General features: G+C 37.9%; 1 protein-coding gene across 1 annotated transcript in view; it reads left to right on the top strand.

Annotated features, from left to right (window-relative positions):
- Window positions 1-12,654: 12,654 nt before the first annotated feature.
- Window positions 12,655-27,235, top strand: part of LOC149806982 (pancreatic triacylglycerol lipase-like) — a 29,284-nt gene continuing 14,703 nt past the window's right edge. Inside the window, exons 1-5 of the mRNA XM_089948862.1 lie at window positions 12,655-12,677; window positions 16,917-17,190; window positions 17,755-17,989; window positions 18,432-18,533; window positions 18,784-18,931. Of these exons, the coding sequence (XP_089804988.1) occupies window positions 12,655-12,677; window positions 16,917-17,190; window positions 17,755-17,989; window positions 18,432-18,533; window positions 18,784-18,931 (782 nt within the window). The remainder of the gene's footprint in view (window positions 12,678-16,916; window positions 17,191-17,754; window positions 17,990-18,431; window positions 18,534-18,783; window positions 18,932-27,235) is intronic.

Genomic DNA, 27,235 nt, shown 5'->3' with positions numbered 1-27,235 from the left:
AAACAGGTGGCATTGGTCCTTCCTCCGTACAAACTATCCCTCGGGTTTAGGGGGTCCATCAGCTTGTAACTCTCCACGGCACGTTTAAACTCGGGATCGGTTTTCATACGGTGATCGTACTCGTGTTCCCACATTTCCACCACTTGGTATCCTTGCTGTTCTAACTTTAGGCGTCGCTGACAAGTGTCCTCGTACAAGTCTTCCATGGTTCGTTGTAAAAACTGATTTTTAGTGCTACGATCAGGGTAACAGACGGGACATCCGTGAAATAAGCAACCGTTAAACTCGTACACGATCTTGGGGTTTTCTAAGTCCCAGCCATCGACCGAATACGTTCCGATGGTCTTTTCGCCTCCTCCGTTGCGGGCATGCTGAATCCATTTGTCTTCCTTGTCGCACAAGTAATGTGACCAACGTAGGGCTTTGACCGAGTATTGACGTTTGACATAGTGGGTCGTTTGAGGACTGATGACAGCCACGGTGTTTTCAGGCATGAATCGTTGTCGATACACTAAGGAACACGCTTTGGCAATGGTGCAAGCTTCTTTCAAAGGATCGACCCCTCCGTGTTCCACGAACAGCTCTCGAAATTTTCCACAGCAACGCCGTAAAATGTCCATGTCAGAACGAGAATACTTTAGCATTTCTTCCTGAAAGTCGAAAGGGTCGGAGGCGTGAGTCTGGTACCAAGCGTAAAAAGCTTCTCGTTGTTCGGTACGCATGTTGTCGGGGTCGTAATAGTGAGCCTCAGGCAAATGGGGTAGAACGGCGTGTTGATTGGCTTCCGTATTGAAAAAGTGAGGAAAATAACCTTTAGCCATTTCTGTCATTCCAAAGGTTTTAGGCATTCGACTCAAAGGCATGGCCAAGTAACTCATCGAATCTTTAAACTGCACTTGTCCCACTTGCATGAAAATGATTTTGGCTCCGTTCAAAGTGACTTTAGGACGTTCGGTGCCATGTTCCGTATAGTACCTCAAAAGAAACTGTCCATCGTATCCGGAGAAATTGTGAGCCATCACCGTGGCATGACGATGACAATCTCCGTAACGTTCGATGTCCTCTTGGCTCCACGTCTTGTCGATGGGATCTAAGACCCATTGGGCAAAATCGGCTAACGTGTTCGGTCCTCGAAAGATTTTTTCATGCCCTCCGGGAATCTTGCTGCAGTGAGGGCAATGACTGAAGATAGGTTCTTGAATGCACTTCTCGCACGCTCGATGAGCCACGCAGAAATTAGGAATGTGAATGCCGGTCTCTTGCATGCATTCGAAATCGAAAAAGATGAAATTGCCTTTCTTCTTGTGACCGTCCTCTTTCTCTGGTGGGGGTTGGTATTTTTGCACGTAGCATTCGTGTTGCAGGTCCACGATGTGGTGACAAATGTGACATTTTTTCTTTCCTGAACATACGTGTGCCTTGGTATTATTGGTACGTAGGCCTTTTAGACACGTAGGGCACAATCTCAGCAGTTGACAAGCACATTTCTGCTGTGAGTCTTGCGTCTTCAGATGTTGTTGGTAACAGGTAGGGCTGACAAACGTGCGCAGACAAGCAGGACATTGTACTCTTTCTTGTCCTTCGCTCAGACAGGGTGGAGAGGCCAAACATCCTGGGCATTTCCATCCGCAATGTTTGTGTTGCTCTCGATTGTTATAGCCATAGTCACATTTCTCACAGTAATAACTGTATCCCAGGAATCCGGTGATAGTGGTAATGATATCGAAATGGTCATCGTGATAATAGACATGAATGTATTTTCCGTCCTTAAAGTCTTTCCCTCGAAACAACAGAGGTCCGCGCATTTCTTGAGGGTGCACTTTCAAGGTGTAGAGTGGAGCTAGGACATTCTTGCAATTTCTGCATCTCAGGAATGCCACAGGGTGTGTCTTTGGACAGTCCGGCTTGTTGTAACAGGAGTTCTGCTTCGTTTCGTTGTTCGGCTCGGTCGGATCGTTGAATAGTTTTCCAGGCTCTTTTCCATTCTACCGTGTCGTTCTTGTTGGCATAGGTTCGTCCCACCACGATGGCTCGGGCTAAACACATCTGGTCTTGAGAATTGTGAATTTGGACGAGACTCTTTTTGGTGTTGCGAAGGGCGTTCACCAATAACACCTTATTGCGTTGTCCGGTCCCTTGAGGAGGAGAGACGTGGGCCATTTTCAGTGTGGCTTTACCATCGGTGATGTCAAACTGGTCACTAGATTGTTGTACGTGTTGAATCTTGTCGATGACTTTGGAAGGGGTTAGTTCTGCAGGTCTGCTAAACTCGATCCAAACAGGGGATTTCAAGCTGTCGTGATCTATGGATAGTGTCAAGCGATCGTCTTCTTTGGGTTGACATTGTCGCTTGAGTGCGGTGAGCAAAGAATCCCACATCTCGGTGATAAACCCTTCTGCTTTCTCCAATGGTACGTCGGACTTGAAATCTTTAAACTTCACTGTGTAGGTGTAAGCCGTGGTTCTAAATTTTCTAGAGGAGCGCTTTTCCGTCTCTCGAATGGAATAGTACTTTTCAGGGTTGACTAAGAGTGGTGAACTTGGTTTAGAGGGTTCGGATTCTGGTTCACTCATGTCCTCTTCAAAATCACTGGCATGAATTTGTGCCAAGACTTCAGCTCTGGTATGAGGCGATAGATCACGTTTCTGCCTCTTACTTTCTTCTTCTTCTTCTTTATTCTCGAATGAATAGGATCGTTTCATCTTGAGTGAAAAATGTCAAATGACTCAAGTTTAAACACCATAGACTAATTTATAGTCATGGCAAACCAGCGTATATAAAAAGGGTGTGTGTCTTGTCCTTTCACTATTCATTTCCTCTCAAACCGAGCACAACGATGGAAGAGACTACCCAGATGGAACGTTTCATCAGAGCTTTGCGAGGGGTCATTAGAAAATTCTCTTCAGACCAGCCAACGGACTACTCTCCTTCCTTTCGAGATAAAAGTCAAGATACTTGCTATATCTGTCAGAAGAAAGGGCATTGGTCTTCAGAGTGTCCAGACCGTCAAAAAAGAACAAAAACAGGGGCTAGAAAAGACAAAAGTCAAGATACCTGTTATTATTGTCAAGAAAAAGGACATTGGTCTCCAGATTGCCCAAAAAAGGAAACAAGAGGAGTCGGAAGAAAAGAGGGATTCTTCAGAAGAAGAGAGAGATTCTTCAGAGGAAGAAAGCAGCCAGGTGAAGAAATGAAGAAGGGAAGAAAGTGAGGAGGAAGAGGAGGAAAAGACTGTGACGGTGAAGAAATTGAAAAAAAAGAGAGAGTAAAAAAAGAAACAGAAGAAGTGAATGTAATTTATAAAGTGTTCTGTTGTGAATTGTGAATTGGATTGTAACTATGGAGAAAAGAATACATTAATTATATAAGGTAAGTGTCTTTGAGTTTTGATTATAAAATAAGAAGCTACACTCACGCACTCATACACAGACATGTACTATAAGGGTAAAATGGGGTTTTGTTGTTGATTTTTGAGTTATTGGCAAATTGAAAGGCTATCTCTTTTCGAGAGAAGTGGGTGGCCCTGAAAAGGGCCTTTTTTGGTGTAGGGGTGAGTTTAAGCAATCAACTTTAACTGCCTTAAGCCTTTGCCACGGCCGAGGCCTACTTCTGATGATGATGATTGGGTTGAAATCACTAAGGGTGGTACGATAGGCTTAGTCACAGGGTTGGCGTGTTTAGCTCGGGAAGGTCGTATTCTCTTCGGTCGTGATAAAGAAGTCTGATACATTTGTTTCAGACTTCTTAACTCCGCTAAAATGTCCAACAGTACCGTAGCCGTTTGATTTTCACCCTCTTGTTTCTTTGCTGCTTCTACTTCTTCTTGTTGTTGTTTTTTTCTTACCTCTTCTTGTTGCTGTTGCTGTTGCTGTAGGAGAAAAGCTTGTTCCGCTTCCTTTTGTCGTTGCATAAATTTCTCCAATTTTTCTTTCTGTCTCTGTCTAAAATTCTCCACTTGCGGTAATGAAGAATGAGACGAAGGTTCCGGAACAAATTCTTGCGAGGTAAGAAAATCCACAAAATCCCAATGTACCTGTTCTGAAAGTAAGTCCGGGTTCCCTTGGGCGGTCTCCGCTGCTGGTGCACCCCAATGGATCGTTTTCTGAGTTTCCGTCATGTTGAATCACTGTCGCATAGATTGACAGCACACAGGCGCTAGCGAATCTATATAGACCACATGACGTCACAGACTGCTCTCTTCGGATTGGATGCGGACTGACTGAATTTTGTAACGAGTGTTCGGATTGGTGAATGAACTCAATCCGTTTCAATCCTTCCTCTACCTATAAATAAGCGCAGTTCACTGCATTGATTCACCTGTTCTTGTCGCCTCACGATGTGGACCACAGTTGAATCATCCACCCTTGTGTCTTCCATGATGTTTAGGACGGACATGCTCATGTATGTCCGGTCCAAGTGGACTGTTGTTGATAGGACAGATACTAGTCTATGGATGAGAAGAGTTTACATAGAAAGACAAGGATGCCTCAAGAGGGTACTTGTGTATGGACCTGCAGTTAGAAGGAGTTTAAGAAGAAGAAGATGTGACAGATGCCGTCTATGTTAATATTAATATTAACATAAACCCAGAGACCCTTTTCAGGGCCACCCACATTTCTCGAAAAGAGATAGCCTTTCGATTGCCTACCCCTTTATAAAATTTTTTTAAAAAAAAAAAAACAATCCCATGTTCAATTCCCCTTGTCCCTAAAGTAGTTTTTTTTCTAACATGTTCAATACCCCTTTGTCCCTAGACAAACCCAAACTCTATTCCCATGTTCAATTCCCCTTGTCCCTAGACAGACCCAAACTCTATTCCCCATGTTCAATTGCCTTTGTCCCTAGAATCGATATTTTTTTTCCATTGTTCGTATGCCTTTGTCGCTATTCTCAATATTTCCTTTTTTTTCCTTTCTCCAATGTTAAATTCCATTGTCGCTAATCTTACCCAGGGTTTTTTGCCCATGTTAAATTTCCATTGTCGCTAATCTTACCCAGGGTGGTTAATGTTAAATTTCCATTGTCGCTAATCTTACCCAGGGGGTGTTTTTAATGCTAATTCCCATTGTCGCTAATCTTACCCCTTATACTACTTGTGACTGGGTGGGACATCATGCTACATGTCTGCGGCATAATGCCCCAGTGCTAGACATCACTTTAAACTGCCACACTGCAGAAATCGTAGCGATATGACTGAAAAATTGTTAAAGCTACGTTAAAATTCCAATTCACACACACACACACACACACACACACACACACACACACGCACACACTCGACAATATTGAGTAATCCATCAACAGTACCCTTCCATTTTAAAACCGTTACAAGAGGACACTGTTTCCTTGCCAGGTTTTGCCCTTAGAGATATATATTTGGACTGAATATATCAGCCAAGTCTTTCATCAGACATACTGCTGGTTAATACACTTTCATGAACTGCTGATATTTTATTCATCATTTAATAAATATATCTATCTATCTATCTATCTATCTATCTATCTATCTATCTATATATATATATATATATATATATATATATATATATATATATATATATATATATATATATATATATATATATATATATATATATATATATATATATATATATATATATATATATATATATATATATATATATATATATATATATATATATATATATATATATATATATGTATATATCAACTTCACACTTATAATCGTCAAGATACTTCTTTCAATTTTTGTTTGTTTTTCTTACCCGATTCAGTTGAAAATAATATTACATTCATGTCCTAAGTAACATGTTAAGTTAATTGTGTCTTTTTTCTTTAAGTTACAGTGAAATAATATATTTCCGAAAGACACATTGACATATTTTAGGACAAATATGTATGTACAAGAAAAGGGAAAGGGTAGCACAGTATGGGTTCCTATTGCACACGTTAATGTTGTGTGGAAAACCTGTCCTAAACTCAGCTCCTGTTGCATCCCGTCTTTTACGACTCTCTTATGACTCTAAAGTCTTAAAGTAAGTAAAAAGCAAGAATGAAAACCAACACGTTTTGTGAAATTTAAATAACATTTATTTCTCTAAATAATGGAGTGAAAAGTAATAATAACTTACAGTATGGTGAATGAAATCGTAAAAAGTAAAATATAGCTCTATTAAGTCTAAAAGCATCAATGAATCTAAATGAATTCAACTGTTTTTCCAATGATTTTCCCAATTGTCATTATGTATCAACATTAATGAATTAATAACTCTGATACAATCCCAATTATGTCTTTAGATGAATTCACTTTAACTTCGTAATAGGTATAAACCCAAACTATGAATAGTTCGATCACTTTGTAAATACAATGAATAATTAAATAAAATAGGGATAGGAACCAATCTTTAAACGTTCAACTCAATATACAATCAAGATTTGTTTTTGGTTCTTCTGACGTGTTCTGGGCATTTATTATCTTAAATATTTGACAGATATTTTACATACGTTCACTGGTTAAATATTAAATAAACATGATTTAGTTGTGTAGGTCGTGACCCAATTATCATTGGGTAACATTAACATATTAGTTAAGTCATTAAAAAAATTCTTCTCCCACTTAAATTTTCTCCTGCAGTGTATCATATACTTAAAGAAGCGTATAATATCCAAAGTGTCTCAAACCTTAAAGAAAATGATAATTTCTTTAATGTTTTCCGTATTTATTTATTAATTTTCGAGCTGTTAGATTATGATAAGGTTCTATGCGTTCACTAGCTATGGGGGTCATTAGGCTCCGGGTATGAACATGTACCTAAACAACCGGATCAGAAATTTTCTCATAACACTTCCCAAAGCCTTTCGTGAAATCTTTTATACCTAACTGTTTGCTCGTTTACGGCTTCAAGGGACACTAGTTTGAAGCCGTTTGATGTAAACAGATGTTCACTATGGGTCAGGGCGATCAAATGAGATTAGATTAATGATCAGAACACTTCGAAGCGTCATTTGTAGGTCACTGTAGTATCAAATTGGAGGCCATTATATTTGTTGGCGTAAGAACCCGGGGAAAACCCCGGAACACCCAACGACCAAAGGAATTGTTTATATTTATTCATTGACATGACCAACATGTTAAATTTATGACACAAAAAACCAACCGTCATATTAAAGGTTTAGAGCCCCCAGGTCTTTTACATTATCAATATATACTATTTTTAATGGTGATGTGTGCTACGAAATAGTAATTCTTGCGGACGATTACGGATTACTCTTTATGATGAAAATCAGGCTTGGCTTGAATGGGCTAGGATGCGTTCTACCCACCTCCAGTAAATACAAGAAAGATATTAAATAAAATACTAAAGTTATTTAAGTAAACGTTAAGTAAGTATTCAGTTTAGTATAATCTGTAACTGAAATTTGCAGAAGAGACACGTGAAGGACACTTATATTGGTATGACGGAAATTACTTAACTACGCGCTGTAATTTAAGTCCCCATATCAATGCACTCATATAATGTGACCTCATGTTACCCTTGTAGGACATGCAGTTAGAATACACACGGAAAACTTGAAACAGCATTTAAACCAGTTTATATGGATATCAGATAAACAACTGTGATAAAGAGAGCCCCAAGGGCCATGCGAACTTTATCTAAATGATGATACCAATACCCGGCTCTCTCTCATGTTTGATTACTACTACAACTACTACTACTACTACTACTACTACTACTAATAATAATAATATTGCTTGATTCATGCTGTTTGTTTAAAAAAAATCGTCTCTTTGTATATTTATAGATTACTGCATTTGTATGGGGAAAATATGAAGGAGTTTTACGAATGGAAATACTGCACGACAAAACGAATTCATATTTTCCCATACAAATGCAGTAACCTTTTAATTATATGCTAATTGTCTGAATTCGACCTAATGCTTAAGCACATTAACAAAATACACTACATGAAACAAAGTAACTGAATTCATGCCGCATTCCAATCTAATACACAAGCGCATATTCATCATTACACAACAGCAACATTATTACTGCGCACATAACTCCGCCCACATAAATTTGAACTTAGTCGCGCGCTCGACATAGGTTCCGAAAGAAAATGACGTGTGTAGTAAAAATTGAAATGTGGAATTTAATGCTTATTCATTTTGAGTGAAGTAAGGAGGATGTAATTGCACTTATCCTCGAAATTTCAGTACAATTTCGAAATGTGTAATCAAGATTGAGAACCTATGACATGGCTCATGTAATTCGGATTTGCAAATCTAAGAAAGCACATTTTGAAGAAATTCAGGATGTAAAACTATAAGTATACTTTTTTGCAATTTTTATCACCCGCTAAAGAAGATAGTATATGACTTGTCACTTGTATGTTATTTGTATGGACCATTTCTTGCGTCTGTTGTAAACTGTATCTAGCCTAAATCCGAAACATTGTATCAACAAAGTTAACGCGGAATGTGCCAAAGCAGCTGGTATGTGGCAGTCAACAAAACATCTGTTTTAGTTCGTTCAGAAACAAAGTTAAACAACCACAACGTAAAGTGCCTCTTATGCGTGTGTACATGATTTGTTTACAACTCAAAAGTGCTGGCGTTTGCGTCCATTGTTTGTTTACAATAAAAAGTAGTTCCTTTATGCACGTGAATGCAATATGTGCATTTGTACGCGAGTTCAGTATTGGGTCATATTGAACGATTCTGACAATGTAAAGATAACGGAGAAAAAGATGAGCATATAATAAATCGTTATATATTATATATTACTGCAAAGAGCCTAGTTTTGAACGATCAGGCGCCTCTCTAAGTCCATATCATTACTATTATTATTATTATTGTTATTATTATTATTATTATTATTGGTATTATTATTATTTGTTAGCTATCTGTGTACAGTATGCCATGTGAAAATGTTGTTTATTATCGCGATCAAACAGCACACACACTAAAAATAGTTAAGCATCGCACACTTTTAAAGACATTCATTTGGGTTTGAGCACTTAGCCATTTACAGTGCCATGGGATTTCGGGTATCACGGTACCAATTTTTTTCCATACACCTCAGTGCTAATGTTTTGTGAAATAAATATACGTTTTATTATACTGAGCATGCATGTCACACACTGTCATAGGGAACAACGCTAGATTGTCAATTTGCCAAGGACAAAACCGGGTACTACACTGCATTTAAGAGAAATAACTCTGCTGCAACTAGACAGAATTAAGAGTTATCTAGTCACAAGAGACACAGTTTCAGCTATGTGTACCACATTTTTTAAACTAATGATAAAAATATGATCTAGATATGAATTAACATAATCTCACATGTTGCCAAGAGGCACAACTTTGTTTAAAGCCTAACAGAAAGTACAACTCTTACATAAGGCACCAATTACAGCTGGTATTGTTCTTTATTTCTGAATGCAATCTTGCTACACTCTATGGTCCGCCCACCTGGACTTGCTTAATTGATACCGTTATACCTTCGGCATATAACATTCATAACAGCCATTGAAACAATAGTTTACTAAAGTCTGAGTTCTCAGAGTGGTATTGCAGACGTCAGACACAACCTCGAAAAACTAAAAATATGCACACGTCGCGAGATAAATATTTCTTTCTCTGTAGTGAACAAATAGGGCCTTTCTTGATTATTTTAGAAACTGTGGTATATTAAACCTTTCATTGATATAAAATAAAGGTAAGTATCTGGAGAACGATATAAATTTCATGTGTGCCGAAACTGTAGTACTTGTGAAGAAATGTTGTGTACTAAACCGGTTTCCGGCTTGAACAAATACACAACAAGCATCAGCAAATGTAAGTGTGTAAGAGAAACTAATTATTGTTATATTAATCAGAAGTTTAAATAGATATCAAATGCAGAGAAAATCAAAAATTATTTTTTCCTACCAAAACACAAGTTGCAAGTTGCAAGTTGCAAATCTAGTTCAAAAGACGGCTTCTACTCACTTCTCAAGTGAACATAACATACAGAATTGTAACTGAAGGTTCACAGAAGAGGCATTTAAGAGACGAAACTATTTTTGTAATTTCGAAGCTATCAAGCAGTACATTGTTAATTTTACCTAACTTATTACCTTCTTCTAGTATGGTTTAGCGATCGTTTTACATTATGCCGGTTGAATAAACGGTCACCAAGTAATAGGCAATATAAATAAATTCACGTGGTTAAAAGTTCACATTCCCATATTCAATTCGATCTACACCTAAGGTCAATAAAACCAACAACCTAATTACAAGCGAATCCTCACAGTGATACTGTAACTATAATAAACGAGCTTGAAAATTTTGATATTTAGAATCTTGAACGTAAATCATGAGATATTGCAGATGACAAGGTTAGTAATTAGAGAAATATCCTATGTGTATGTTACCCACCAATATATAAATATACTTCAATGGTTGTTTCTTCAACACCAGCAGTCTCACAATTATTTTCATTTTAGGTGTTATTATTCAGTTACCTGCATTACATTGATGATATCTGAAGGCCCAGAATACGAATGAAAACCCTGATACTATTGCGTTTTTCGAGTTAGACGTTTAAAGCATAAGGATCGTCGTAAGTTTCAGCTAATAAAGTTGTACTTATATTTCCATTTTTTCCAAGCTACTTACTTGCTCTAACTATTTTTTTAATTACAATCTTCCAAAACCATGAAACTGTAAAATTAATTCGTGTATTTCATATGTAGGGCTTAAATTGCATATTATGCTTAAAAACCAAAGGGAGCGTTATACATGTCTTTTTAGGACACGTTTCACACAATTAAAACTAGTTCTATTGAATGAATTTGCATTGTGATTATTTTGGGGAATTCTTTTTTAATGTTCTATAATAAGCTGACCAATGCATGCTTCAGCCGTTAGTTTAAAGTTTAAATGGTTTGTGAGAAGCACCGTACCGTAAATGTTTGTGAATACTATTATTAAAAATGGCATTATGAGCGTTTGCGTTTTCTTAGGAAAAGGGCATGTTCATTTAGATATCAATCCGAAGGTAGTAATTTTTAAAGATGTTTCACTTTGCATGTTTCCTTGATTTGTCAATAATTTATCTTCATTTGTATTATTATGTCGTGTGTTTTTGTGATATCTCGTGTGAAATTGTTCATAATTGCTCATGGACTAATTCTGAAATAAAGTATGGGGTTGGACAAACATAGAACGGACACGCAATGAACGATACTGGATACGACTCTTCTGGGTGTGGGACCTAAAGGCCAAAACAACAACTACAGCAACAACCACTGCGGATGACCACAAAAACGTTTACCCTGAATGTGCATATACAATCGATAAAAGCGGATATTGTCTTTATTTAACGGCTAGTTAGTATGAAGATGAGAACTCCCTCCCAGATCGTGTTCATCTGCTCGTTTTTCGTAGTCTGTCACAGTAAGTATTGAAGTACTAAAACGTAGTGTCCTTTTTGCTGTATCAGTTGAGTTTTCCAAGTCCATAAAACTGACCAGGAATATTATATTTTTCTGAACAATGATAAAATGTTATATAATTCAGATGTTAGCACCTTTGTTTCTGCCTATAGTTAAATTGGCTTTCAATTATGATATCACCGAGTTCAATACCATTTTTACAATTTGGGCTATACCAATTTTGCCATTTGGGCTATACGTTCTGATGCTAATTTACAGAATACTTTCAACTGGGTTATCTAAAGCCATTTTCCTGGTCTATATCCTTTTCACAAAGAATGATTATTACCTTGTTTCTGATTTACTGAATGTTGTTTTTATCATATGTTTCGTTAACTGATTTCAATATTGATGAAATGTTTTGTCATTCATTCCCAACATTTTCAAAGATTCCACCGTAAAGCGTAAAGCTTTGTCATCTATTTTCGCTACATTTCATCCTTTTAATTAAACTAAATAGTTCCGCCAGCTGTATTTCTCCTTCCAAAGGATCGTATTGTGGTCTAGCTGGATTTGTTTCTTAGCAGTTTGTCCCAACCATAGCTATTTCTTGATTCTTTGAACTGATTGCTGAACAATTTCTAAATTAAGTCTGAACTTTCTTTTTACTTGATACAGTTTCATCTGAAGTTTCTTTTCTAATTCTCACTTTATTTATAATATTTATATTCCCTAAAGCACACGTATATATTGTTGGGCATTTTCCCTCTTCAATATATTAGGTACTGTTCTTAATCGCTTAATCTTGTCCAGATTTCTGTTTTCCTATACTTTAATTTTGCTAGATATGTATGTATGACTTTTTCAACATATTCTCCTTTTTGTCTTGTATGCAGCAAATGAAAAAGCCGTGCTCCTTATATTCCATTAAAACGCTTGTATAAATAGACGATCATCAATAGTATATTGGTGTCGTGTAGACTTATCATTGAATTCATCAATATTTACAACAGAGAGTGTGAGTTAATTGTTTTTGTTCTGTTCTTTGAATCTTTAACTTTCGTCGCATACTCGTTATCATTTAATAGACTGTCTTTAAGTTTCCAGAATCCTTATCCGTGCGTAAAGTTAATTAGTTGTATTTTAAGACTGGCGATCGACTAATTGGACCTGTAACATGATGCTATCTTTATTTCATTTATTAAGTTTATTAGACATTCAAAAATAAAGAAACGTAAACTACACAATTCGTAATGCCGGTGATACAGCATAACAGGTACGGTAATGGAGGCTTGATTTCGGGCACATATACACCATTTGATAAGTTTTGCAAGTGCATATATATATATATATATATATATATATATATATATATATATATATATATACGAACACAAATATAATGTTTGGAATGCATATGTGTAAGCATTTTCAAAAAGAACAGTACAACGCTTCTCACGCGAGAAAAAGAAACTTATTTCATCAGATCAGATAAACTGATGATAGATATAAATGCTCATAAATCGCAACATTCTTTCTTGATACTAATACACTACAATCACACATGGATACACCATTTTATAATCATTGTTTTGTATTTACTTGGTTCTTTTATTCAGAAATTAAACTGTAAATCCATTTGATCCTGGAGATTTACCATATTTCATCGCTTTTATAAAATTAAGTATTTCAGTTAGCTGTATTTCTCCTTCCAACAGTCAGATTCCTGATTAGCTCGTTTTGTGACAGACATAATCAGAGCAGTTTGTTTAAATCAACATCTAAACTATTTCTGGATTGAAGATTACTGTACAAATTTCTAATTTCAATCAAAATTTCCTTTTGCTCTGATACAATTTCCTCTGAAGTATCTATTCTAATAATCGCTTATTGTAATAAAATTTCATTTCTCTAAGGCACACAAACACAAGTACAACCTTGTCGTTTATCCTTTCGTACATTTTGGATATGATTTTTTTCTTTTACTTTGATTTCTCTAATTATGTATTTAAGACCTTTTCTAACCAATAGATTTCGTTAAGTGGATTTCTTGTTCACATGTTATCCCTTTCCTGTTGTCTTATATGTAGCAAATCAATTAGTTGTGTCTCGTTATTCAATTAATACACTTCTATAAATATATGATTATCAATAGTATACAGGATATCTGGTAGACTTAGGTCGTATAATTCATTAATACTTACAACATGTAGTGTTAGTTGTTAGTATTCTGTTATTCGAATCTTTCACTTTCGTTGCATAATCATTATCTTTTAATAGACTTTCGTTAAATTTCCATAATCCTCATTCGTGCGTAACGTTTCTCAGCTGTGTTTTAAGAATGGCGATCGACTAAGTATACCTGTAGCCTGATGTAATTTTAATTTAGTGATTTTGTATTTGATAATTATCGATGAGTTGTTGGCTTTATGGTAGTTGAATTTGTATTCTGTTTGTTTTGTTTGATCTAATCTCTGATATTTGTTGCTGCTCGTTTTGGTTGGTGTTTATAATTGGTGCATATATAACGTTCTTGTTTTATTATTGCCTCATCGTTTCGTTCTCGTTTTTGTTGTATGTTTGTTTGTACTGTTGGAGTTGTAATTATTAGAGCGGTATATGTGTGTGTGATTTGGATTTTTCACGTAACTTTAAACAAAATTCAGTCATATCGCTACGATGTCTGCAGTGTGGCAGTTTATAATGATGACTAGCACTGGGGCATCATGACGCAGGCATGTAGCATGATGTCCCACCCGGTCACATTGTCCTATCACTAGGCCGACCAGTCCTTACACTAACTCTTAATGATGAGCGTAATGCGAGGCAGCTGTTAGTATCTTCTTATAAGTCTTTGGTCGGACTCGGGGATCGAACCCATGACTTCCCGCATCCTAGGCGAAAGCTCTAACTACTGGGCCACCGGAGCGGTTTTCTATAACGGGTTTTGTTGACTGTGCAAATGACAATATCTGTTTAAGTGCACCGGTCATGCCGGTGAAAGTTTGCTCCAGTTTTCAAAATTGTCCTCCACCGTTCGGTGTTTTCTCTTTTGACGTCACGTGGCACGATTCCATTTCGGTTTCTTCAGCTCTACTATCTACACTTGCTTTTCCTTTGGTGGTGCCAGGGTTTCATCATCAGAGTTTGGTTCTTTGATTGTTTGAACCCTCTCTGATTACTTTTCATCTATATCTTTCTTTTTGTTTCAATATTTCTTTGTTTGTCTTTTTGTGTTATGTTCTCTTTGATTCCCTTTAATTTCATGTCGCCGGGTAGTGAATTCACTTTGCCTTAGCCAATGTTCGCAACGGTATGGTTATCACATTTTGATCACGTGTTGTCCACCTCCATGTTATATATGATCTACTCAGATCATGCGGATTTGGATTGTTGATAAAGTTTGTCCACCTCCATGTTATAGCCAATTCACATAATACAAATTTGGATTGTTTTTCTTATATCAACTTCATAAGATTTTGCTTGTTGTTTGGTAAAGGCTGCAGTTATGCAATTATTCGCCGCAAATCCAGTCTTGTCACATCTAGGGCATGGACTTTGGTGTTTACAGCTTACATGCCATGGGTTTAAAAGAAAGTCGATCGCGTAGAGGAATGTGGGAAGTTTCTTTGCAACTGTTGTGTCTACAGTGACTACATCTACATATATTTATTTTAATTTGAGTTCGTCAGTGAGTATCCCTAAGGTTAAGCCTGTGATATAAACTTCGGCCACCTTTCTATTCCTCTATGGGGTAGCATTCGCCACTTCTGTCCGATTATCTGTGGCTCCATAAATTCATTTTGGAGCAAGGCTGTATCTCCCTTACCATGCAGCTCATACTTCCCCTCGAGTTGCAAGTGCACTGAAAATTTCCGCTACTCGGTGGAGTTCTTCCATCTGTACATATTAAAAATGTTAAGGGTTGATTTTCTTAGCGCTATCAGAAACCACAACCCTATTCACTACCAACCCCAGGTTTTAAATTCTGTATTGCAAAGAGGTACTAAAAAGACGTTAGAAAAGAAAAGAACAATAAGTTGCAGAAAATATGATAAAGAAAGAAATATTTTAAATTAACCGCTTTCCAGCACGAGATGTTCGTGAAAGTGTTATTCGGGCACCTGGCCGTATCCGAAGAACATAAACACAAAATCAAACTCAAAGATACTGTAGGTTAGCAAAATGTAAACACACTTCGTCCGCTTCTTGAAATTAAATTTTAATAAAGATTGTATGTTAATAAAAGGAGTTGCATATTATCCATTGGGTAATATTTGTCTTTTCATATAATGCGTTATAAGAAATGTCTTTTTCACAGGGAAAAGCGATCAAATTATGTACTTCGCTTTAATGTTACTAGTATGAGTCAATCATTTTGTACCTTATTCTAAACCAATAAACTACGATGCGAAATATTTGTAGTACAGGTCCATAGCTAATGTTAAGTTGACATTCAAATGGTTTTCTTTAAAAAATTCAAAGATATACATAAAACATATATAGGGTAAAAAGCCGAAGTACGTAACCTTCCTTGGCATTTTGTTTACTATCAACATACAATTATCTTCATCTTAGTCTCTACGATTTCTCAGTGTTTGTTGCTAAGATGTAGTGAAAAAAATACCACTGTGTCCACAAAAATTTACTGTTATATACTGTTACGTATATCTATATTGTATGTTCAATTTATTTCTTCTGATTTTATATTGTAAGGGTCATTTTGTAAATTACATATTAAATAGTGAAATTTTGCACTTTAAGATAGTGTAATGTTCTTTGTAAACATGTTGATTTGAAAATTCTGTGGTTTACATGATTTCTGATTGATAGCTACTAAAATGTCACTGCAGGACCTGATCTTGTTTATAATTTAAATGTTCTGGAAATTATCGTATGAACCTCGTTATGGTTCTGTTATTGCGTCTTGATTATTTTAATATAAAGTAGTAATACATATAACTAATTATTCATTTCTTAAACATCTGTATTGTAATCAGTCATTTAATTGTTTTGATTAATTAATTGAGAGGATTTGTTTATTTCAATTATTCATTGAATGATTGTTGTGAATCCATTTAAAGACACTTTGGATTACGTCATGGTGATACATCAAAACTGTTGACACATTATCATATTCAAGGCTACTGGTCAGCACATTCAAGTTTGGACTTAATTCGGAAAGCCACTCGAATTCACTGAAAATACCCTACACTTTTGGACTTGTGATATAACTTTTAGGATTATTTGTGATCTAATTTAAAAAAAAAATGAATTCCTTTAAAAGGTTCACTTTTATATTCAAGGGAAGGAAATAAATTATTTGCTAAATTTTACAAAACTGGTTAGTTTCTCTTATCTAGTTTAAGTCCATAGAGCCATGACAGTTAAACAGACGTTTATTCTCCGCATTATGAAGTCATTCAGATTAATATGATCATTATATATAATTTGATATAGTCGCTCCATCATCCAGGTCGCTGTTTTCTTTTATTTCAGGTTTCTTTTCATTTAGTGTCTGCTACGACGAAATCGGATGCTTCCGAAACACAAAACCATTCCATAACGCTTTACTGCTCCTACCTCAGTCACCTTCTGATATAGATGTCAGCTTCAAGCTCTTCACCCGTCGCAATAATGACACTCCTCAGTTTCTGACGACTGATGTGGATGTCGTCCGGAGCTCAAATTTCGATAAATGCAACGATACCAAATTTATAATCCATGGTTATAAACATAGCACTTCAAATCCATGGGATATCAAGATGAAGGATGCAATCCTTACAAGGGCAAGCTAGTGTTTTCTATCTGTCTGTCTATATTTTCACTCTTTATGTACATATATATATGGATTGATTTATAAAAACAAGTTTTCTATGTGGACTCTGCAGTTACAGCCTTCGTATAGAAAATTATCTTTCGACACATTTCACTGGTCCAATCATTGATCGTTCTCACGGGTCAAGGACGGAGAAATCGAGCTAAACAACAGCTGCTATTGGTATTCATGAGTGAACTGAATTTATTTAATTTTTTTTACAAGATCTGGAAAATATGTTACATGGCAAGAGCTGTTAAACAAAGAAGGATAGCAAAATCAAATTTTTCTCTGAAAATATGTTTTCCAAAAATCAAAATCGTTTGACTTACTAACGTGCTTCATACTGTTACATAGGGTGGCAAGGCAGCTTCTGAATCATTATCTTTTGCTTATTGCACAAATAGTATTAAAACGGGAAATAATAACCTTATTTCAGCGTAACATTTACTCCATAAAATCGTGTAGTCAAAAGGTATCAGTGATAATTTCTATAAACAGTACTAACATTCGAAATCTCCCATTATTCAATCAGGAAGATGTGAACGTCATTCTCGTTGACTGGGTTAAAGGTGCAAACAAAACAAACTATGCTCGGGCTGTGGCAAACGCACGTGTAGTAGGGGCGCTACTGTCTCTATTGATGAAAACACTCGATATCGTAGCAAATGGAAACTACTTTGGGAGAATGCATCTTAGTGGGCACAGTCTAGGAGCACATGTGGCTGGATATGCAGGGGAGAGAACACCTGGAACAGGAAGAATTACGGGTTGGTTTCATACTGCCTGAAATATTTGCGTGAATTCTACTTTAAATCCACTTATTTCTTTTATATTAAACATCAAGATGGTAAGCCGTAATGAGATTGATAAAATAACGAATAAAATGGGTTTATTTATTTATATATGTGAAAAATCCTTAAAACATGGCCAGGATATTTTTTCCAGAGAAATGTATGCCGCATGAATTATTGAGTTCATCGTACTGTTATCGTACGATATTATGTTTAATGGGTTACTCTTCCAAAATAATTCAAAAATATTATATACACAAATAATATTCCGCTGTAGTTTAGAATATATTTTGCTATTGCTATATCAATTTATCAATTTTGTATGATGAATAACGGATGACATTAATAACACTTAAATGCACCTTAAACGAGAAGGTTTACTATCATAAAGTGTTTAGTTGAATATCACCCTCTTCAGGCCTGGACGTTGCCGGAATACTATTTGAAGGTAAAGATCCGCTGGTTCGACTCGATCCGACTGACGCCACCTTCGTTGATGTCATACATACGAATGGGAATGGTAATTTCTGGATTTCTATATTTGGTTACACTTTATACTGACGGCATTTACTTTAGGATTCCAATTCTATTCTTATGTGAACTGTGTTAAATCAATCTAATAGCAGTGTTAGAAATACAAAAGTAGAAATGGAATGCGGAAGGTCTGGTTTTCATAACTTATTCGTGTGTTTGTAAATTCATTGTCTAATTTATTTATTTCTGTTATATAAGCAACTTACTCATCCCGCTGGTTTTCTTTGAACGTATAGGTTTCGGAATGAAATCTTCTGTGGGTCACGTGGATTTCTATCCAAATGGTGGACTAAATCAACCTGGATGCCAGGAAAAATATTCCAATCTGTTTGCGAAACTTATCACGGGTCAATTTCGACGTAAGAAATTTTCCTGCACACGAATGTATGTATATATATATATATATATATATATATATATATATATATATATATATATATATATATATATATATATATATATATATATATATATATATAATTCTCTCTTCTGCATTTTATATTATTAAGGTCAGAGGACACTGGATAGCTTTTGAATGTCAACTTTTGAAATCTACATAAGTAGTGAAAGGGGTGAGATTAGCGTCAATGGGAATTAGCATTAAAAACACCCCCTGGGTAAGATTAGCGTCAATGGAAATTTAACATTAACCACCCTGGGTAAGATTAGCGACAATGGAAATTTAACATGGGCAAAAAACCCTGGGTAAGATTAGCGTCAATGGAATTTAACATTGGAGAAAGGAAAAAAAAGGAAATATTGAGATTAGCGTCAAAGGCATTCGAACAATGGAAAAAAAATATCGATTCTAGGGACAAAGGCAATTGAACATGGGGAATAGAGTTTGGGTCTGTCTAGGGACAAGGGGAATTGAACATGGGAATAGAGTTTGGGTTTGTCTAGGGACAAAGGGGAATTGAACATGTTAGAAAGAAAAAAAAACTACTTTAGGGACAAGGGGAATTGAACATGGGATTTTTTTTTTTTAAAAAAAAAATTTTTTTTTATAAAGGGGTAGGCAATCGAAAGGCTATCTCTTTTCGAGAAATGTGGGTGGCCCTGAAAAGGGCCTTTGGGTTTCTTCTTCTTCTTCTTCTAACACTTCCACTTCTTCAACCATCTTCTCACTTTTGTCACTATTCCTGTCTTCTTTTTCTCCTTTTCTGGCATCCAGTCAGGATGACCTAGAGCTATAAACTTTTCCTGAACTTTTATCCAATTCTGATTCAACCTCTCAAACTCTGCCTGTTTCTTTTTGTTTTCCACATCTTTTCTTTCTTCCCTCCATTTCTCTTTAATCTTCTCTACTTCTTCCTCTATTACTTTTCTCATCAGATCTTCCCCTTTCTTCACCTTTTCCAATCCCCATTTTACATTCCTCCACTCTGTCCAGTACAATATTTTTTCTAGGAAGCACCGGACTTTGATGACATTATCCAGTGCTTCCTTCAAACTTCCCACTCTGAAGTAAGGTGGGTTAATGAAGCCTCTTGACTTATTGACTTCTTCTTCAATCATCCCTGCTATGAGATCTCTTGCTGTCTTTAGGCCTTGAACTTGACTCGTTACAAAGTCTTTCATATCTCCATGCCTCCATTCCTCTTCTATTCTTCCTACAACATATTCTACATCCATTATCCAGAAATAGATGTCTCTCAATAGATTAAATAGAACTGATACTTGAGTCATTTTGTCTCAGTTATTCCTTAGAATGGTTCCAACATCAAACTTTGTGGGTTCTTATAGTGAAAGCGCGGACGTGATGGAAAACATCCCCCTAAAAACATAAAATTGATCTTACCTAGATCATGACCTAACATCGCGCGGACGTGAAAGAAAACATCCTCTACTTTTCTCATTTCATGTAATATACTATCCACATAAGTGAAGCAACAATAAACTAACCCCAAATCTACTATTTACACACGCAAATCATTAAAACAAACCCAAATCTACTATCCACACAATCGTACGTGAGCTGTTACAAAACCCAAACTATACTCTCCACATACGCTAAGAAACAATAAACAAAATCCATAATCTACTATCCACACAATCGTACGTGAGCGGTTACAAAACCCAAACTATACTCTCCACATACGCTAAGAAACAATAAACAAAATCCATAATCTACTATCCACACAATCGTACGTGAGCGGTTACAAAACCCAAACTATACTCTCCACATACGCTAAGAAACAATAAACAAACCCAAATCTACTATCCACACAAACATACGTGAGCGGTTACAAAACCCAAACTATACTCTCCACATACGCTAAGAAACAATAAACAAACCCAAATCTACTATCCACACAAACATACGTGAGCGCTTACAAACAAACACACACACACACACACACAAGAAAAAAAGAGTCAGTGTTTATATTCACACTACTCTACCTACACACATTGGCAAATCGATTGTTATATCTTTTCTAGAGATTGGGGTAGCCCTGAAAAGGGCTGTTTTTTAACTCCAGATGCACCTATCTAATGCTGGCACCTTCCTGGTCTGGCACCACACACACATCTTCGACTCCAGTCTCCTTGCCAATTCACCCTTGTTGCTGTAAGCGCAGAGGCGGGTTGAGTGGCTTCACTATTCCAATCTTCTGTCTCTGGAATAGTGAATACTTCCCTTTCTCTTCTTCTATTTCTTATTCTAGGATGAATTGGCATCCTTACCTCCTGTTGTAAATGTGGTGTACTACAGGTTGGGGAGATGTTCTTGCCTTAGGTGTCACCTTGCACGCAGGGTTCATCATAGGGTGACACCTGATCTCTCTCTTTCTTTCCTCCTCTTCTTTCATTTTTCTCTCTTCCTCCTCCTGTTCTATCCTGGCTTCTTCCACAAAGGCCTCCGCAGCCAGCTCGTTCAGGAGGCATCTGGCATATTCCAGGTGCATCTGGAGTTCAAAAAGTTTTTCAAGTCTGCTACTCATTTTTATTGTTGATCAATCAACAAGGGTAGCTAGACTGTCCAGCGAGTTTCAATTTATAGTGAAAGCGTGGACGTGAAGGAAAACATCCCCCTAAAAACATAAAATTGATCTTACCTAGATCATGACCAAACAACGCGCGGACCTAAAAGAAACACTCACTCACTTTTTTATCCTACCCATTCCTATTCTAAAAATTTTTTTCATTAATCACTTCAATATACTATTCACATACGCAAAGCAATCCAATCCATCCCCCCTAATCTACTCTCCCCACACCTCAAACAGCCAAAAAAAACATGATCTTAATCTACTATCCACACCAACGTACGTGAGATGTTACAAACACAAACACACAAATACATACCCTCACACTATAAAAAAGAGTTAGTGTTTATATTCACACTACTCTACCTACACACATTGGCAAATGGATGGTTATTTCTTTTCTAGAGTATTGGGGTAGCCCTGAAAAGGGCTGTTTTTTTTTTTGTTTTTTTTTTTTGTTTGCTATGGCAATCTTTTAGTTTCTAAGAATGCGATGTCCTCTGAGGATAGACTTTCTGGCGATAGGTCTGCTTCTTCGGAAAGAGAAGAAGAACTCTTTGGTGTCGATACGACAATCGACAAAGCCTCTCTCAGGTTCAGGTTCCTGCTGCTGTTGCTGCTGTTGTTGTTGTTGCTGCTGTCTCTGAAGTCTGTACTTCTCTGTCCATTCTTCTTTCTCCCTGTTCACTTCTTCTCTGAAGCGCTCTTCTATCAAGTCTTCAGTGACTTTTAGCATTCTCACATTCTCTATCTCTTCTGGCTTCGGTATCAGACTGTGTCTGACCCTATGCAAATTCACGTAGGCTTCGTTTAGCTTAGCTAGTTTGGAGCACATCTTCGTAGGAGGATGAGTCGTCAATGGATGGTTAGACTGGAAACAACCCGGTTCTTAAAGTCAAAGCGCGGACGTGAAGGAAAACATCCCTCTACGGTTTTCGAGCCGCAACGTTCAATGAGTGTCATGAGAGGGATAGTAAGAAGTCAAAGAGCATAAATCAACATTCTTATAGCCAAACAAACCACAAAGGCATTTTTTTCAAAACACAACATTTTTTATTCAAAATCACTTAACATGAACCAACAACTCTAACATTTTGTAACAATAATCCAACAATATAACATCAAACATTTTTTTCAAATGACAAACATTTTTTTTCAATTTACACTCTACTTTAAACAGGGTTGGCAAAGTTGTGAATGAAATTGTGATTTCCACTGTTGCAAGTCATTGAGTCATGGATGGACACTACGTTTCCTAGCTGAAGACAACAAAATAAGCATACTAGTCACAAAATCAACGATTTACTTTCTCATCGTTTCTAGAAAAATCACGATCAAAATAAGTCACTAAATGTTCTTTTGCTGATAATAAGTGATCAATTTCGATCTCGACTTTCTCTTTGAATTTGTCAAAGAGGGCTTTGATGTAATGGATGTCTCGAGTCGTTAATGGAGGACAGAAATGTTCACGCAAGTCTTTATACCACCAACGTAACACGTCTTTTTTAAACAGACTCCAAGCTTCGTCCAGATATTCGTTGAATTTTTCTTCTTGACTGATGTTTTGACATTCATAGTAATCATGCTTCATCCATGTCGTAATTGTGTCTGCCAGGTATGTAGCACAGTAGGAGACCAATTGCTGTTCTTGTTCTGGACATCTCGACTTGATCACGATGTCCTTTTCGTCTTTGTGTTGGGATTCTCCTTCCACGGTCTCCTCACATTCCATCTTCGAAGCTTCTCCACTAGGTAAAGAGGGAGAACAGTCTTTCATGGCTTCTAATAATCTAGAATGACTTCTCTCAAACTGTTGATTTCTATGGTATTATCGAATTCTGCATACAGGATGACGTTCACTGTCTTGTCCAGTGGTTCTGCAAACTGAAGTTCCACACAAATCTGGCCGGATTTTATAGGGTGAAAATGTCCCTCGTCGCTGCCTTGGTCTGGAGTGAAATCGAAAGCCCACAAAGCATAGCCTCCTGCGTAATCTTCGTACGTAATGCCGTGACTGGTGTTGGTTCCTAACTGGCCGGTGGCTTCGTACAAGGACAAGTACGATCTCAGGTAATTCATCTTCGTGTCACTAAAGTCAGGTTCGAAAGGTCGGGTACACAAGGTCTTGCCATCGCGACTGACTTCGATTTTCTTCACCTTAAAGTGTTGAAAGTTGAAAGGATTTTTTTTGAAGGCTCCGTTGAAGGCTTCATTCTCGACCATACCAAGGATTAAACGCTTGGGTAACTGTCCTTGGAACAGATGATCTTCGATCATGGAATGATGGCTAGCGGGAATGGTGAACGTTTTCACTTCCACCCTTCGTATGGGATACTTGGCGGTCGTTCTGCTCAGCGTCTGACTGATGTCGTTTCCCACTTTGGGTAACACTTCCACGCGTCGTACGTAGAGTTTGGTCTCCTCGATTTTGCTTTTAGGATTGCCAGCATCAGTATCAGCCAACAAATGGAAAGCGGCACTGCTACGATTCAGTCTCAAGCGAACATTGACCCCGTTCAGCAAATAGTTCTCTTGCAACCACATGTCCAAATGCAAACGATCCATTAGTTCTAAACTCTTTCCATCTAGGATTTTGCTTCGTCTTTCCAGAAAGCCGTCATTGTCTTTTTTTTAATGTGTCAAACTCCTTCGCTTCGTCAGGTTCCCATAGCACACAAGCATTGAGATGAGTATTCTTGGCATCTATTCCGTACGTCAAGAGATTTTCCAGGTAGGCACGGTAAGGGTAAGTATCCATGCTGCTGCTGACCAGTTTGTTGTTCAAGTACAAGTCCACTGAGCTGAACAAGGAATGCATGAAATTGTTGACCGGAGCTATATTCTCAGTGTCTTCTACTCCACCATTATCCTTATCTAGAACTTTGACTTTCAAGTACAAGTAACTGCTATTCAGATCGATGTAATCTTCGGGTTGTCCCTTGATTTCAAACTCGATGGGAGCGGAATCTGCCAATGAGGAGACGTGATGAAATTCCACCCATTGGAATTCTTGCATGGTCATCATCGTGGGTGGCATGGCAAACAGGTCCAGTTCCGTTTTGGAACAGGCGCAAGATTCTCGGTGCATCATTTTTTCTCTGTGTCTCAATAATCGAAAACGTCTAAGTCTCGAACGGTTCTTCTTTTCTTGGCCTTTCTCGCTCTAGACGTGTGAAGTCTGGTGAAAGGGTGTTTTCTTCGTTGTCTCTTTCTGCCTTGTCCTTGCTGAATGCCTGACTCGGTAGCGTGCAGGGCATTTATAGGTGTGTCTCGTTGGCCCAAGACAGTTTTGCCTGCCTCATGAAAGCTTCTTTAGGGTTTTGTTTGTCGATGATGACATTTTGGAGAAATTCTTTGCCTTGCGTCAGTGCCGCGTCTTTCAAGGCGTGCAATCCGCGTGTCACCATCGGTTTCAACACCGGGGCCACCGAACGAAAGGCCGATTTTAACATATCTCCTAAGCCGTGTCCTCGCTGTCGAGCAACCCCTCGGTACACTGGATACATGACTTACGAATCGTGAGAGAACCGTTTTCGAAAATGGAGTTTCACCGTGACTTTTCCTTTGGTGAATGGAATATTTTGTCCCAGATCTCCTTTTATAGCAATGTTGACCGTGTCCAAATACGACTTGCTGACAGGCAAATAATGAGGATGGACAAATTCGCGGTGGACGTGGTAAGTGTTTCCACCTTCCTCGTCAGTGGCCGTGGCAGAATTTACTTTGAAAGGAATGACACGCAGTAACGGCACGGAGGTGTGTCCCACCACGTTGTACTCCACCACATCGGAGTACACGAAGATCAAATTCAGTCCCTGGTTCAGTTCTACCGGGAAACGAAAATACCTCGCAAAATGCCCGTTGTTGCCAATCTCTGCGATGTGAATTTTTTTGGTCTGCTTATCCGTGACCATATTGAGGTCTCCACCCAAAATGTCATACAATCCAGGGCAAAATTTAATACGTATACTTCTATCCTCACTTTCAAATCTGATGAGTAGACGGTGAGACTGTTTGTGGTACTCCATGGTGACACGTTTATTTAGTTTGGTCAGAACTTTGTCAAAGGCTTCATAGAATTTGTCAGCGATGGCCTCCACCAGATGTTGACCACTAAAATAATGGCCTGAGTTAATTTTAAAGTGATACACGTAAAAAGGAGGAGAAGTGTCACTGTTGAGTATTGGGATCTTGGGAAGTGATTTATGTTGAGAAGTGGTCGTCATGGTTTGCTGCACTGTTGGGTCCAGAATTTCGACGTCAAAAGTGTTTTGAGTTTCATTGATGTTTTTGATTTGTGTTGGGTGAATCATTTCTACCAAAGCCACTTCCCAATGGGCTTCGTGATCTAAGGGGATGGTCTGAGGTAATTTGGCCGTGTAACAGCACAACGTGTTGTGGGGAAACACCTCCATGGAACTGTCACTGGGTAAGGTTAAGTAAAATTGGTTTTGGTGACTCATAATTCCAGAGTTCTGTGGCTGTCCAAGGGGTTCCTAGACGTCAGAGGCGTGTCTCCGCTCAAAATGGGGTTCTGGTTGTGGTTGGAGTGGTGACTGGCACTGGTACTGGACACAAGGTTCCCGTGGTTCCCCTTGGAAGAGAATTTAAGGGAGGGATTGGGAAGCAGGTAACCGATGCAACTGCTCAATAAAATGGTCCACAATTGTTTGTCTCCTTGTTGCAAACTCAAATTGGCAATGGCTGCCCCGATGACACAATACACCACGAAGATTTGGCAGAAAAAGACGATCTGCGTTTTAGGCACACGTTCTCCACACCACACCCACAAGGGTTGTTTTTGTAAATCTTGCACAGAAGAACTAGGTGAAGGAGTGGTCGACGTAGCTGCGTCTGTGTGAAAGGGCATGATGGTCACTTCTTTTTATAGTCGATGACTTGCGAAGCGTCGATCCAAGAATCAAAACTGGGTGGATATCCTTTCCAACGTACTTTGACTTCTTTGACACGTCGTTTGCCCACTTTACGGGTTCTGCGTTCGAGAATGCTTTCGATGTCGTACACGTCGTCTTCTTTTTTGGTGACACGTTGTAACTCGGGCAAATAAAAATGTTCCTTTGAGCACTTCTCCGTTCATGTCTTCCAATTTATAGACGGCAGGATGACGGCCATGCACTCGTCCAGTGACGCGAAACAATTCGGTCGTCCAGTTAGGTAAGTAACTTTTGTCGAAAGTGCGTTTGGTTTTGCCAATGCGCACCCAATCTCCTACGGCCAACTCTCCACTTTTCTTGGGGACAGCCCTTGTCGGGAACGTACCAAACAGGCGCTCAAACACCAACACTTCGTTCTCGGGAGTCATTTCTTGCGGGGCACGTCCGATGCTTCGATGGTAAGATTGGTTGTACGCTTGCACCAGGTGCGGTAAGATGTCGATGTACTTCAGAGTGTGGTGATGCGTAAAATATTTCCACATGCGTTCTTTCAAAGTGTGTTGAAAACGTTCCACGATGCTGGCTTTGGTTTCGGGATTCTCGGTGGTAAAAAAAATGAATGTCACGTTTCTTTAATTCTTTTTGGAAAGCTTGGTTCAGAAATTCGGTGCCTTTGTCCGTTTGCCATCGAAGAGGGTGACGGCCACTTTGTTTCAACACTCGTTGCAGGGCTCGCACTAACTCGCTGCTCGATTTGGAAGTCAAGGGCACGACCCAGGCAAATTTGGAAAAGACGTCGATGA

Source organism: Sinohyriopsis cumingii, chromosome 1, assembly GCF_028554795.1.
Source record: "Sinohyriopsis cumingii isolate HCF-2022 chromosome 1, ASM2855479v2, whole genome shotgun sequence".
Taxonomy (NCBI): domain Eukaryota; kingdom Metazoa; phylum Mollusca; class Bivalvia; order Unionida; family Unionidae; genus Sinohyriopsis; species Sinohyriopsis cumingii.
The sequence above is the reverse complement of the archived record's forward strand: the minus strand, read 5'-3'. Positions and strand labels throughout refer to the sequence as shown.